General features: G+C 51.8%; 1 protein-coding gene across 4 annotated transcripts in view; it reads left to right on the forward strand.

Annotated features, from left to right (window-relative positions):
• The first annotated feature begins 252 nt into the window (after nt 1-252).
• Nucleotides 253-12,760, forward strand: part of Pde2a (phosphodiesterase 2A) — an 88,786-nt gene continuing 76,278 nt past the window's right edge. For 2 of the 4 annotated variants that reach the window (XM_075971627.1, XM_075971628.1), the window contains exon 1: nt 357-633. Coding sequence is in view for 2 of the 4 variants with exons in the window: in XM_075971625.1 (XP_075827740.1) it covers nt 563-633 (71 nt within the window). In the remaining 2 variants the exon portion in view is untranslated. Of the gene's footprint in view, nt 634-12,760 lie in introns of all 4 variants that reach the window. The other 2 variants (XM_075971625.1, XM_075971626.1) reach the window with 2 other exon arrangements.

A 12,760-nucleotide genomic window follows, 5' to 3' on the forward strand; every position in this document is an offset into this window, starting at 1 on the left:
CGTGTTCGCACCCCGAGGGATGAGTCTGGGTTGTGTCCCTCTGTCCCTGGAGTGCCCAGCATCATCCCTGCCCTTTGTTTCTTTCTCTGTGTGTTTCTGCATGCCTTTCTGGTCTCTATTTCCATCTTGGTCTCTCTGAGGTGCGGTTCCTTCTCTCTTCATATGCTTCTCTGTCTGTGCACCCTGTATCTCTCAGTCTCTCCGTGTGTGTGTGTGTGTGTGTGTGTGTGTGTGTTCGTCCTCCTCCTCTCCCTCTCTGTCTGGGCCTCTCTCTGTTCCTCCTCCATGCTCCCTCCCCCTTCTGCATTATCAGACTTGCTCCAGCCTCCTCCCATAGCCAGCCTAGCGGCAGAGGCAGTAACAGCCTGGGAGGCAGGCACAGCAGAAGCCGGCAAGGCAGCAGAGCTGGATCCGGTGCTGAGCCCAAGCAGAGTCAAGAACCAGCCATTGCGCTTGCTTCCTGTGCCTGCTGGGAGTGCCCCAGCAAAAACTCCGGACGGGGCGGGGGGAGCAGGGCGAGGTGCCACTTTAGTCTGGCTGGGGAGGCAGATGATGAGGAGTGATGGGGCAGGCATGCGGCCACTCCATCCTCTGCAGGAGCCAGCAGTACCCGGCAGCGCGACCGGCTGAGCCGTGAGTACTAGCAAGGGGTTCTGGGGTCTGGATAAGCAGCAATGACAGGTACCACAGATGGGGCCAGGGAAATCCCTCTAGGAACTGAGGTTGACATGGAGCTCAGCCACGTGGGAGGATCCTTTCTGCGGGACCTGGCTGCAGGAATGCAGCCTAGTTAGGGGTCTCTGTGTAAGGGAGGGATGCTTGGCATCCACTCATGAGGTGATGAAGCTGGGGTCCTAAAGACACGTTCCTGGCTCGGGGGATGGGTGGTGAGGAGCCTGAACTATGCTTGGGGTGGGGTGCAGGAGTTTGACCAAGGAGTTTTCGGGAGCTCTGGTGGCGGAGATAGGATGGTTCAGCACCCTGGAGAGAGACCATCTCTGTCAGGAGTGTGTCTATGGGGTGTGGTGTGCGTGTGAAAGATAGGATAAGGATATGTATGAATAAGAGTGGTCCCAGGACAAGAGAGGATCAGGGGTTCTGGTGTTATTGGTAATGTGCCCCATACAACCAGGAATTAAGGGTTCCGGACGTTACTTTATACAACTTTACCTCAAATCATCTGTCCCAGGATACAGCTGTGAGAGCTCCAAATTCCAAGGTGGCAGGCAGGTGACGTTTGTGTGTGCGTGTGCGTGCACCTGTGGCGCATTAGGGACATCCTGGGTGTAGAGAGGTCTCGCGTGTCCTGGGGTACCTGGAGTTGGATGTGGTTTGTGAACACCAGCGTGTGACTGTGGGAGGAGCCTGCCTGTGTCTGAGTGTGAACACAGGCTGGTGTGTATATAAGGAGGCATGCATGCAAAGTCGTTCGCATACTGCCCGCATTCTAACACGTATGCTCTGTCAGAATGACTCAGTAAGTATGTTGTTTGCTTGCTTGAGTGTGCATTCACATCTGTGTGTTATGCTTGAATAACTGCTTCTAATGTATGTGTAGGTGGATCTGTGTGTGTGCCTAAGTGTTCTGGTGTGGGTGTGTGATCATGGGCCTGGTGTGCCTGAATATGTAGGCATCTTGGTCTTTGTGTGATTGGTGTACACGTGTGTGCCTATTTATGTCCATTTATGTGTGTGAGTTTCTTTTCTTTGATGGTTGACTGCACAGTTGAGGCACTTTGGCCTACCCAGGGAGAGAGGGGGTGGCTGGATGTGTGGCCACCTCTGTGAGTCCAGGACACTTCATTCTATACCCTACCCAGGGAGAGAGGGGGTGGCTGGATGTGTGGCCACCTCTGTGAGTCCAGGACACTTCATTCTATACCCTACCCAGGGAGAGAGGGGGTGGCTGGATGTGTGGCCACCCCTGTGAGTCCAGGACACTTCATTCTATACCCTGTGGAGAGATGCAGAAAAGAAATAGGCAATAATGGCCCTGCCCTCTGGGGCCTTTAAGCCTCACAGACACAAAATAGCATGAGAATAACGAGCATTAAAGAGCAGCATATGCTAACAGGTGGGTGCGTCCTGGGACTGGCTAAGCAAAGCCTGTGCGGTGTGATTGGACCGAAGAACAGGGAGGAAGCTGTGTGTGTGTGTGTGTGTGTGTGTGTGTGTGTGTGTGTGTGTGTGTGTGTGTGATGGGAAATGGATGGGATAGGCAGGAATCACATCTTGCAGAACTTTGAACTATAAATCTCTTGGGCTTTGTCTGGAGGCCCCAAGAAAGCCATGGAAAGTTTTATGTAGGGGAGGGATATGAATATTTGGGCAGAGAAGGGATATGATTATATTTGGGTTAGAAACCTGCTTCAATGGCACTGTTGAGGCTAAGCATGTTCAGGGAGCTGGGTCCAGAAAAGGAGGGCAGGGACCAGGCCAGTTCAAGGAACCATAAGGCCTGGGACCAAGTCAGCCAAGTCAGCAAGCGGCAGATGAGCATGGAACGAGAGAGAGAGAGAGAGAGAGAGAGAGAGAGAGAGAGAGAGAGAGAGAGAGAGAGAGAGAACACACCTAAATGAGGTGCACAGTGGTAGAAATCAGTTGCCTCTTGCTGGCCTCCCCTGGCTGCCAGCCTGGTCCTCAGCAGCCCGGTGGCCTTCCCCTTTGGACTGACCTAGAAGCTCAGTCTGTGGGTCAGCTCATCTGGGAGTAAACTGCTTTATGCGCCCTACAGCCTAGCCCCAGATCCCCCTGCCCACCAAGCAGCTCCTGCCACTCTTCCTGCTTCCCACTCCAGCTCTTGTCCCCAGAGACTGCTGATGGCTTATCTGGGATCTAGCCAAATGGTAACGGGGGGGGGGGGGGGCACAGAACTCCCATCAGTATCCCACTCAGTCTTAATGGACTGGAGTCTCACTCGCGGACAGACTTCTGCCAGGCTTGCGTTTCCCAGATCCTGCTGGTTGGGCTGTAAAATATCAACCCTCAGCCTGGTTCCTTCACTCATTCAATCATTCATTCATCAACAGGAACTCCTGAGCCTGATTAGAGACACTGACCCAGTCCTCACACTCAGAGCATGCTCAGTATGAGAGAGACAGGAGTCCCAGAGCTGTGTGGGGAAGAGTCTGAGGAAGGCATGTTTGACTGGGCCTCGAAGGCTGTGCCCAGGAAGGAGCAGCAGAAACAATGTGTACAGATTGTAGGGTACGAAAGTCTCAGTGTAGCAAGGGACAGAAAGGACATGGAAAGAGGTAAACAGAGTCAAAGGGGTCAGCTTCTGTGGGGTCTCCAACGTCACCCCCATGAGCAGAGCTAGGGAAAGGTTTTCAGATAGACTGCCTCTCCTAGGGAGCTCTCGTAGACTGTCTCTTCCCTCTCTACCCATAACCCACCCTGCAGTTTTGATCCCCAATGGGCCAGGATTGAGAATGTGGCTCAAATGCAGCCTTGTGACGGCTCCTGTGAGTCCTTAACCCACCCCGACCAAGGAGTTCCTTCATGGCAGAGACTGCCTCATCACCCCACCCTACTCTACAAGGTGTCTTCTCCAAATCTTGGGTGCCACAGCATTCTGTAGCAGTGCTACAGCTCCCAACTTGCACACCCCCCAAGACACTCATCCTTCTCTGCTTGGGGTCCTTGAGAGCAAGCCAAGGTTGTTTCCTCTGGGGACTTGGCTTTATGTCCATTCCCCATGCTTGGGTCACTGTCCTGATCCTGAGCTGGTCCAGGGGGGGGCGGGATCCCTGGAGGAGTGAGGGAAATGAGCCATGAGCTGAGTGCAGGGCCCGACTCACTCTTCTTTAGACACCGTGATAAAGAAACAAGCACGGCCTAAAAGGGAATGAGGATAGACAATAAGAAGAACTTCCCACCACCACAGAAGGGTTGCAGAGTTTCCTGGCTGAGTGAGTGGGCCGATGGAGAAGGAAGTGTCCCAGGATGGGAAAGAACTGGAGTTAAGTCTTTATCTCCCCTTGGTCCTCCCTCGGGTGACCAGAATCAGCCAGAGAGAGGGAGATGGGACCGAGTGATGGAGGGTCATTCATTCATTCATTTCCTGTTAATGGTCCCCAGCTGAGCATTGCGTTCCCTAAAAGGAGATGGACAGAGCCAATGGCCGTGATGGAGGGAGGAGCCACCTCCCCACCTGTGCCAAGGCCATTGGTGCAGCCTTGAAGGAAGAGCAGACCTGAGAAGAGAGCACACAGGGTGCAAAGGCTGGGGTGCAGGACTAGCAGAGTTCGGAGTAGCCTAAGTATGAAGTGCATTCTGGGAGGGAAGCACAGAAAGAGGAGCAAGGGATCGAGGCTAGACTACAGGTAGCACTTATAGGCGGCTCTGACATGCAAACACTCCTGTAAATGGGTGACATTTTTGGTTGCTCCTAGTGCCTCCGTCCAGGGCCTGTCAAAGGACTCCATACGGGTTGGAAATGGGTGTTCAGAAGATAAGCAGAGACCCTAGAAATGAGGGCAAGGCAGTGTTTGAAGAATGTGAGCCCTGCTAGAAAGGGGCATGCAAATGAATGCAAAGCGTATGCAAATCAGCCTGTTGTGCGGGGCAGCTTAGACTCTGAGAACAAGACGTCACCTGCTTCCACGCTGGCTTCCCCTTTCCTCCGCCCCAAACCCAGGCTGGCAGTGGCCTCATCTCTGACCCACAAGACTACGGCCTCGAAGGGTCAGTACCCAGTGCTCTTGGGATGCTGATATATTTAGCAAAGGGGATCTTTTCACACCTTTGTCTCCCATTGCTCAGCTGCCACTCCCTGGAAAAGGCCAGCTCCCTAGTGATGTGACCCACTTCCTGAAGTCCCTGAAGTCACCCTCTCATTGTCCTTTTTTGAGGCAGCTGGAACTTGGTGAAAAAGTCGAAATCTGTGTTTGCTATCTGGGAGGGGTCCCTAAGAGTGCTCCTGAGGTATGTGAAGCTTGGGACTTCTGGGATGTTCCTCATGGCGACGCCAGGTCCAGAAGAAGCTTTGAAGACAGGGAAGGAAAAGCGGCAAACAGACAAAGGCTTTTCCTGGATCCGTGTGGTCCCGGGAAAGTTGCTTGGCTTCACTCTGAACTCAGACTGGTAGTGTGGTAGCAATAATCTTTCTGTCCTCACAGAATAGCTGTGGAAAATCTAGAAGCACAGAATGTAGCCCTAGGAATACAGCAAGTGTTCATGCAGAGGCCGCTGCTGCCACTGTGGAACACCCACGCTCACCTACACTTTTAGACCACGGCTAGGAGCCCAGAGAGCGTCAGCGTGTGGGGAAGACAGGAGGCGGTGGGTGCGGTGAGGCTCACATATGCTCTGTGGGCAGATGGAGTGTCTGATGGACATATGACCACCTTGTGCAGCTGCACCTGCCTGGCCTGAAGAGAGAATAACGGAAGAAAAAGCTCACTGAGGAAGGGGTTAAGCCTATGGCCACACCCACGGCAGCCTATGAGTCATTCTGGGAATTGTAGTTTGGTGTGAGTTTGCAGTAAGTATAATTTGTCCAACCTCCTTCAAGCCAAATCTACACCCTGCTGCTGAGGCTGGCTGTTGGCAGGCCATAGTAGGAGTTGGGGGTTGGGGAGCTCAGAGATGAAGTAGCCTTTACCCTTTTCTTACTCCCTGCCAGCTTCCTGTGTGCTGGAGTGTGGGGGTAGGAGCAGGGATCAAAGGATTAAGTCATAATGAGAACTCATTGCACGTGCACAAGGAAGTTTACAGCTGCCTGAGCCTGGTTTCCACAGCTATGATCTTCTTTAATCCCCTCCACAAACCCAAGAGGCTGCTGTTCTCTGAATGAGGGTGCAGAGGCTTTAAGAAGGGACTGACTTGCCCACCAGGATGGGGGGGGCAGGCTTGGAGCACAGGGTCCTCAGGCCCCCAAAATTCCTGCTCTTTTCATGAGTTTTTGGACCAAACAGCAAAATCCTAGCCTTGAGGAACAGGAAAGTTAGAGATGAGGCATCCCAGAGGACAGGGCAACAGGAGCTACCTGGGGCAAGGAAAGCAGGAACTGCATTCTGTGGGACAGAAGGCTAAGTGGAGGGGAGAGCCGGTCCAGGTTTAAAGACCTGACCTCAAGCAGAGTCTGTGGATGTGATCCACCAGGACTCCCCTCCTGCTTCCCAAGGGTTTTGAGTGAAGGTCAGACCTGGTCAGTGCTGGTCTTTGGGAAAGTCGTGACCTTGAAGCCTTGACTGGATAGATTGAAGCAGACAGACCAAAGGCTGTCTGGAGCTTCTGAAGCACCCACTTTGTTTCTCTTCCTCTTTTCTGCCCAGGCTGGAAAGTGATATGTACACCAGAGCTGTGCTACAATGTCACACAGACCAACAGGGCTCAGTACACAGTCCATTCCCACCCTGGTCTGGGATGTTGGATGGGCCAGGAGGGAAGCTTGAACAAGGGGCTAACCCAGTGCTCCCCACCTCCTTACAGGGGTGTAGTGGGGGGTGAGGACAGAGAACAGTTGGGACCTAAATAGCAGAGCCAGACATGCTGGAGGAATGAAGGAAGCTCAGAGATGAATAAGGTTCCCCTCACAGTTCCAGGTCTGGCTGGTGGGAAATGGGCTTAGGGTGATCGTGCACTTGGGTTTTGGTTTTTATTTTATTTGTTATATCACTTGAAGTTTGTCTGACGCTGAAATGCAGAATGATATTAGTTGTGTGTGTGTATGTGTGTGTGTGTGCATACTTGATTGTGATCTTCCAGACTTAGGTATGTGTATACTGGTCAGAGAGGGGAAGAATGTATGGACTCATGTTTGTATAAAAGTGTGTATATATTTGTATGTATGTGTGAGCATGTGTGTTCATTTTCATGTCTGAATACTGGTATATGGTTGTGTGTGCGTGTGTGCTTGCATGCGCAGAGTATTAATAATGCGTATGTGTTCTAGTGAAACTGTGGGTATCTATTGGCAAGTGTGTGCGTGGAGGGTCCTCAGGCCGTCCTGTTGACTCAGCAAGGCCTCACCAAGGTTTGGCCTAGCTGCCTGGAGAACTCAGGCTTCAGTGGTTGTGATGCTGCCCATGCGTATGAGTCTGAGCTTCCCACAAAGGAAAGGATCCTCTCCAGGTCAGAGAACCTTAAGGAATGGTGCCATTGTCTTCAGGGTCAGGTTTGGTGACCAGAATCTTTGGCTATTGGTTGAGAGGCTACATATCTAGGGAGGGTAGGTTCCATTCTCCCTAGGACAACCACACCCACACCATGCTCCAGGGGGTTTAGGGGCCCCCAGCCTGGTCCTCTTGTATAGAAGCAACTACCGAAGCCCAGAGAGGAACAGGGAAAACTAAAATCCCAATAAGATTGGGGTGAAGGACAAGGCTTGGACTGGAGAGAAAGGTGCGTCTTGTCTGGAAGGCCTCTCCCTCAGCCCCTTAGGCAGTTGGGGCACCCTGAGGAGACCCAAGGTGGTGCTTAGGCTGCCTTCCACCTGAGTGTCTCCACTCCTCTGGGCCTCTGGCTTCTTAAGTTTCTACCAGAGCTTCTGCTTGCTGAGCGATACCTTCTGGGGGCTTGTGAAGTCTGTCATTCCACAGAACACGGGGACTCTGTGAGAGGAGCTTGCGTGTAGGTGAGTGTGGGAGGGTGGCCTCCTCTTTGAGCATTCGACATTGCAGGCTTCCTCCCAATCTCTCCGTGAGCTCTTGGTGTGGAGACAGTGCCAGGCTATGGGGAGTTCAGAAGGTCAGCTCTGCCCTAGAGCAGGGTACGGACAGGTAGGGCAGGGCCTCCTTGAGAAGAAAGCTCCTCTCCCTGGCCCTGGGATGGGGTCTGTCCTGCTTGTGCTTCAGGAGGCTGATGTGGGCTCTCCCTGCAAAGAGCTTGACTGCAAACTGAAGTGAACTCTGAGTGTAGCTGTGTGGAGGGCCGGGGAGGATGTGTGGGAGGTGTGGGTCCCTGGGCTCTTCGGCAGCTGGGCTAGGGGAAGGACGTAAGGTCTTCTGGCCAGACTAGAGATGATAGAAGGTGAAAGACTTCCCTGGTGCTGGAGAGAACCGTCTTCCTGCAGCTTTGGGACCCAGGATAGTTGGGGAGGGGGCTTAGGAAGACCAGGGAGGACCTGTGACTCAGAGGACTTTGTTGCTGCACTGATGGGAAAGGAACAGTCAGACAAGGGGAAGTCTTGGAAGGAAGGGGAGGAGGGCAGTGTTGGGCAGGGGCGACATAGGTTTTGGCTGGAAAGAGCTGAGGCAGGACAGGTGAGGCTGAGGCAGGGACGCCATGCCCTTCCCATCTCAGAGAATTCAGGATTACTTTAAAGCTTTGAGTGGGACAGAGATGGAGAGAAGAAATGTTCTAAAGGTTTTATTTTTTGTTTAACTTAAAATTTTAGTTTATATGTATTTTGTTTTATTTTTTGTCGTTTTGAGACAGGGTCTTATTGTCTCGGAGTAACCTGGAAGTCACTGTGTAGCAAGGATAACTTGAACTCTTGCTCTTCCCATTGCCACAACCTCTGGGTGCTGGTGTCTTAGGCATGTGACACAATAGCCTGCAGAGAGAAGGGATGTTGCCAAAGTGCTGTACAAAGCCTTAGAAATGGCCCTGTTTAATCACCTCAACGAGCCTTCAAGGAGCTAGTGCCATTGTGTAGAAGAGAACAAGACAAATGCCTCTCCGGCTATTTCCCTGCAGGCTGTGGGATGAGGCAAGGCTTCCTGAGTGAAGAGGGGCTGTTGAGGTACTGGAGAGCCAGAGTCTAGGCCTGGAGAAGGGGCTGCCCTGTGGGAGTGAGTTGCTGGGGAGTAAACCCCAGGCAGGCTCTCCTGCTGGCACCCCACCTACATTAGCAGAGCTTATCTGGAATTGGTGTGTGTGTGTGTGTGTGTGGTGTGTGGTGTGGTGTGTGTGTGTATGTGTGTGTATGTGGTGTGGTGTGTGTGTGTATGTGGTGTGGTTTGTGTGTGTGTGTGTGTGTGTGTGGTGTGGTGTGTGGTGTGTGTGTGTGTGTATGTGGTGTGGTGTGTGGTGTGTGGTGTGGTGTGTGTGTGTGTGTATGTGGTGTGGTGTGTGGTGTGTGTGGTGTGGTGTGTGTGGTGTGTGGTGTGTGGTGTGGTGTGTGGTGTGGTGTGTGTGTGTGTGTGTATGTGGTGTGGTGTGTGTGATGTGTGTGTGGGTGTGGTGTGTGGTGTGGTGTGTGTGTGTATGTGTGTGTATGTGGTGTGGTGTGTGTGATGTGTGTGTGTGTGGTGTGTGTGTGTATGTGTGTGTGTATGTGTGTGTATGTGGTGTGGTGTGTGGTGTGTGTGTGTATGTGTGTGTATGTGGTGTGGTGTGTGTGTGTGTATGTGGTGTGGTGTGTGTGATGTGTGTGTGTGTGGTGTGTGGTGTGGTGTGTGTGTGTATGTGTGTGTGTGTGTGGTGTGTGGTGTGGTGTGTGTGTGTATGTGTGTGTATGTGGTGTGGTGTGTGTGTGTGTGTATGTGTGTGTATGTGGTGTGGTGTGTGTGATGTGTGTGTGTGTGGTGTGTGGTGTGGTGTGTGTGTGTATGTGTGTGTGTATGTGTGTGTGTGGTGTGTGGTGTGGTGTGGTGTGTGTGTATGTGGTGTGGTGTGTGTGTGTATGTGGTGTGGTTTGTGTGTGTGTGTATGTGGTGTGGTTTGTGTGTGTGTGTATGTGTGTGTGTATGTGTGTGTGTGTAACAAGCCCAGATGAAGCTGCCACTAGAAGCCAGCCTTCCAGCAGGAAAGGATTGAACTTGAATCTGAAGGGACAAATGAATGGGAAAACAAAGTCCAGAGAGGGCAGAGACTTGCCCATGTCACACAGCTGATCTCAGAGTCAGTAGCAAAACTAGGTCCAGCCTTCACTTGCCTGATCTCACACTGGCTTTGGCCTTCTGGGTGTTTCCTGAGGGTACCCATATGCCCATAGTTGGCTGCTGTCAGACTGAGAACGTCTTCCTGCCCTGCCTGTTGCTCCTTGTCTCTGTGCAGCTCTGGGAGGGGGCTGTGGAGAATGTTCTTAGTATCCAGCCTTGGGCTCTGTATCCGACTGTGTCACCTGCCCGAGCCTTTCAACCATCTTTGATGATGACCAGGGTACTCTACCTGTGTCCTTCACTCAGGCCATCGAGATGGATCAGATGGTCCTTGCCCTGCCCTGTTAAGGACAGGTGTGCCCATCTGTGAGCAATGGAGTGGTTGACCAAAATGCTTCCTGCACAGTGACACCGGGGTTGACCTCGGCTCGACAGGGATGGGGTGACAGGTACAGGGCTCTGGGGCAGGAGAAAAAGTCTGATGATAGAGAGGTAGACATGGAATCCTTGCTCCCATCAGGAAGTAGGGGAAGGCCTCAGTGAGGTCAGGTGACAGTTATTCTGGGCTTACATGCTTTAGGAGTCAGAAAGAGGGTGTGAGGTAAGAAGTCCCCCTGAGGGGTGGTTGAAGACATGTAAGGTGCCTAGGTAGGTCAGAGGGGTCATGCCAGTGCTACCCTGGTTTACAGGCCTGAGCTGACATCTTTTTTCTCTGATGCCCCCAGTCCTCCTTTAGGGACAGCCCTCCCTGCTTCACGCTGCCTGTGCTTTCCACTCTTGTGACACCCATCAAATTTTACTCATGGACCACACTCCCCAACTCTGGGAGCAAAGTTGGGTCACTGTTCTTCACCTCCTGATTTACACCGTGATCCCTGCAATGCAAAGTTCATTCTAAGTTCTCTCTTGGAGAGCTTCCCCCTGGCCTGAGACCTCCATCCTTGTGGTCCTGAGCCCCGGCTTTGGGCCTTTTTGGGAGATGAGTCAGTAAGGGTGGATCCCTCGTGATGCTGAAGGGTTAGGGACTCTGGCCCAGCCTTCTCACCACTGCCACACACCAGTGCGAACTCACTTTTGGCTTCTGATGGGCCTTGAGCCTTGACTCATTATGAGTGATAATTAACTATTTCAACCCCACTCAGTTTTGATGGTCACTAGGTGCTGTTGTGGGCAGCAGGGTTCTTTAGTTGCAACACCTCTTGATCAGCCCATTCATGCTGCACCCCGGGAAATCACTCACTCTTGGCCTGGACTACCAAAGTCAGACTCAGTCACTTGGCTCCCACGGTGGCTCCCACAACTGGGGAACAGACCATTCCGGTTAGGGGAAAACTTTCCTTGATGATTCCTGTCCTTTTCTCTGATATTGGTCTCCCCTCTTTCAGAGAGCTTCCCAAGACTTGGTAGGACACGCACACACACACACGTGCACACACACATGTGCACACACATGTGCACACACATGTGCACACACACATGTGCACACACATGGCTTGATTGGTTGCTTTTGTGTAGGTGACCACTGCTGCTGTAAACCATGGGCCTTGTCATGGCTAGAGACAGCATTCACAGCCTCCGGCTTTTACTTCTTTCTTGCATTCTCTTTTCTGCCATGTTCTTGGGCCTTGGGGGCAGATGTTGTTTGAGGCACCACTTAGGGCTAAGCAGTTACTGCCACTTCCTTTTGGCTCTTTGACAGTTCTGTGTCCCTACACTAAAGGAAAGCCTCTCTGACCGAGGCTGGGAGCAACACAAATCTATACATATAAGCATAGATATTTCGACGGCAGCTTGATATATGCTCACTTAACAAAACAGCCGTACTAGGTTGTTCCCTGTGGCCTCTGACCATGGGCTTTTGAACAAATTATACAGTGTCCAACATGAATGCCCTACCGTGGAGCTGGCCTCGAAGCCGTCAGAAAGCAGTTGGCTACCCCACAACATTCATGCCATTATGCACCAGAGGCCACATCTTACCTGGCAAATTGGTGTTGTAGCGTGCAGGGTCTGTGCTAAGTAAACTATTGATATCTTTTCTCCCCAAGTGGCCTGTATCTGAATACATTCTGGCACTGTGAGAGCTAGCCAACAGGGAGGAAGCTTCCAAGTCTGTTCTAGGTCAATTTCTCTATGTCCTGTAACCAAAATGTGTGCTGTCCTCAGCAGTGGGATCTCAACCTTAGTTATGATGGAAAACCAAGAGAAATGGTATACCCTGTGATGTGCTGGGGGTTCTGGGGCCTCCCTGACCCCTCCCAAATCAAAGGTGGTACCCCAGGCCTGGCTCTAAGATTTTAACTTAATTATTACTATCTCTTGGGAACAGGATTGTTCACCGATGTAGGGTTCCTTCATTCCACACCCACCCCACCCCCTTTTGACACAGGCTCACACTATGTAGCCCTGACTGGTCTGGAACCAGCTGTGTAGACTGGACTGGCCTTGAACTCACAGAGATCCATCTGCCTCTGCCTCCCGAGTTCTGAGATGAAAGGCGTGCAGCATCACGCCTGGCATCAAACTCCTTAAAAACAGGGGCAGAAAGATGCCGCAGTGGTTCAGAGCACTTGCTGGTCTTGCAGAGAACCAGGGTTCTGTTCCCAGCACCCACATGCTGACTCATAACCATCTGTAACTCCAGCTCCAGGGGATCTATTACTGTCTTCTGGCCTCTGTGGGCATCATGCATACACACAGTGCACATTCATACACGCAAGAAAAACACTCATATACACATAAAATAAACAATTTCCAAAATTATATTTTAAAATTAACGTATCAAGTCCCGGGGTTCTATAAAGCTGTTTTATTCTTCCTTAGTTGTGTTATCCCAACCCCACCTCCTCCTCACCCCCATTACCCCACTTTCATACCCTCTTAAATCTTTCATCCCCAGGATTCCCCTCTTCTTCAATATGAAATATTTTCTTAATTCCTCCCTCCATGAAGGCCTCCTCCCCTCTTGTGGCCCTTACTTGGTAGGATCC

Source organism: Microtus pennsylvanicus, chromosome 5, assembly GCF_037038515.1.
Source record: "Microtus pennsylvanicus isolate mMicPen1 chromosome 5, mMicPen1.hap1, whole genome shotgun sequence".
NCBI lineage: Eukaryota > Metazoa > Chordata > Mammalia > Rodentia > Cricetidae > Microtus > Microtus pennsylvanicus.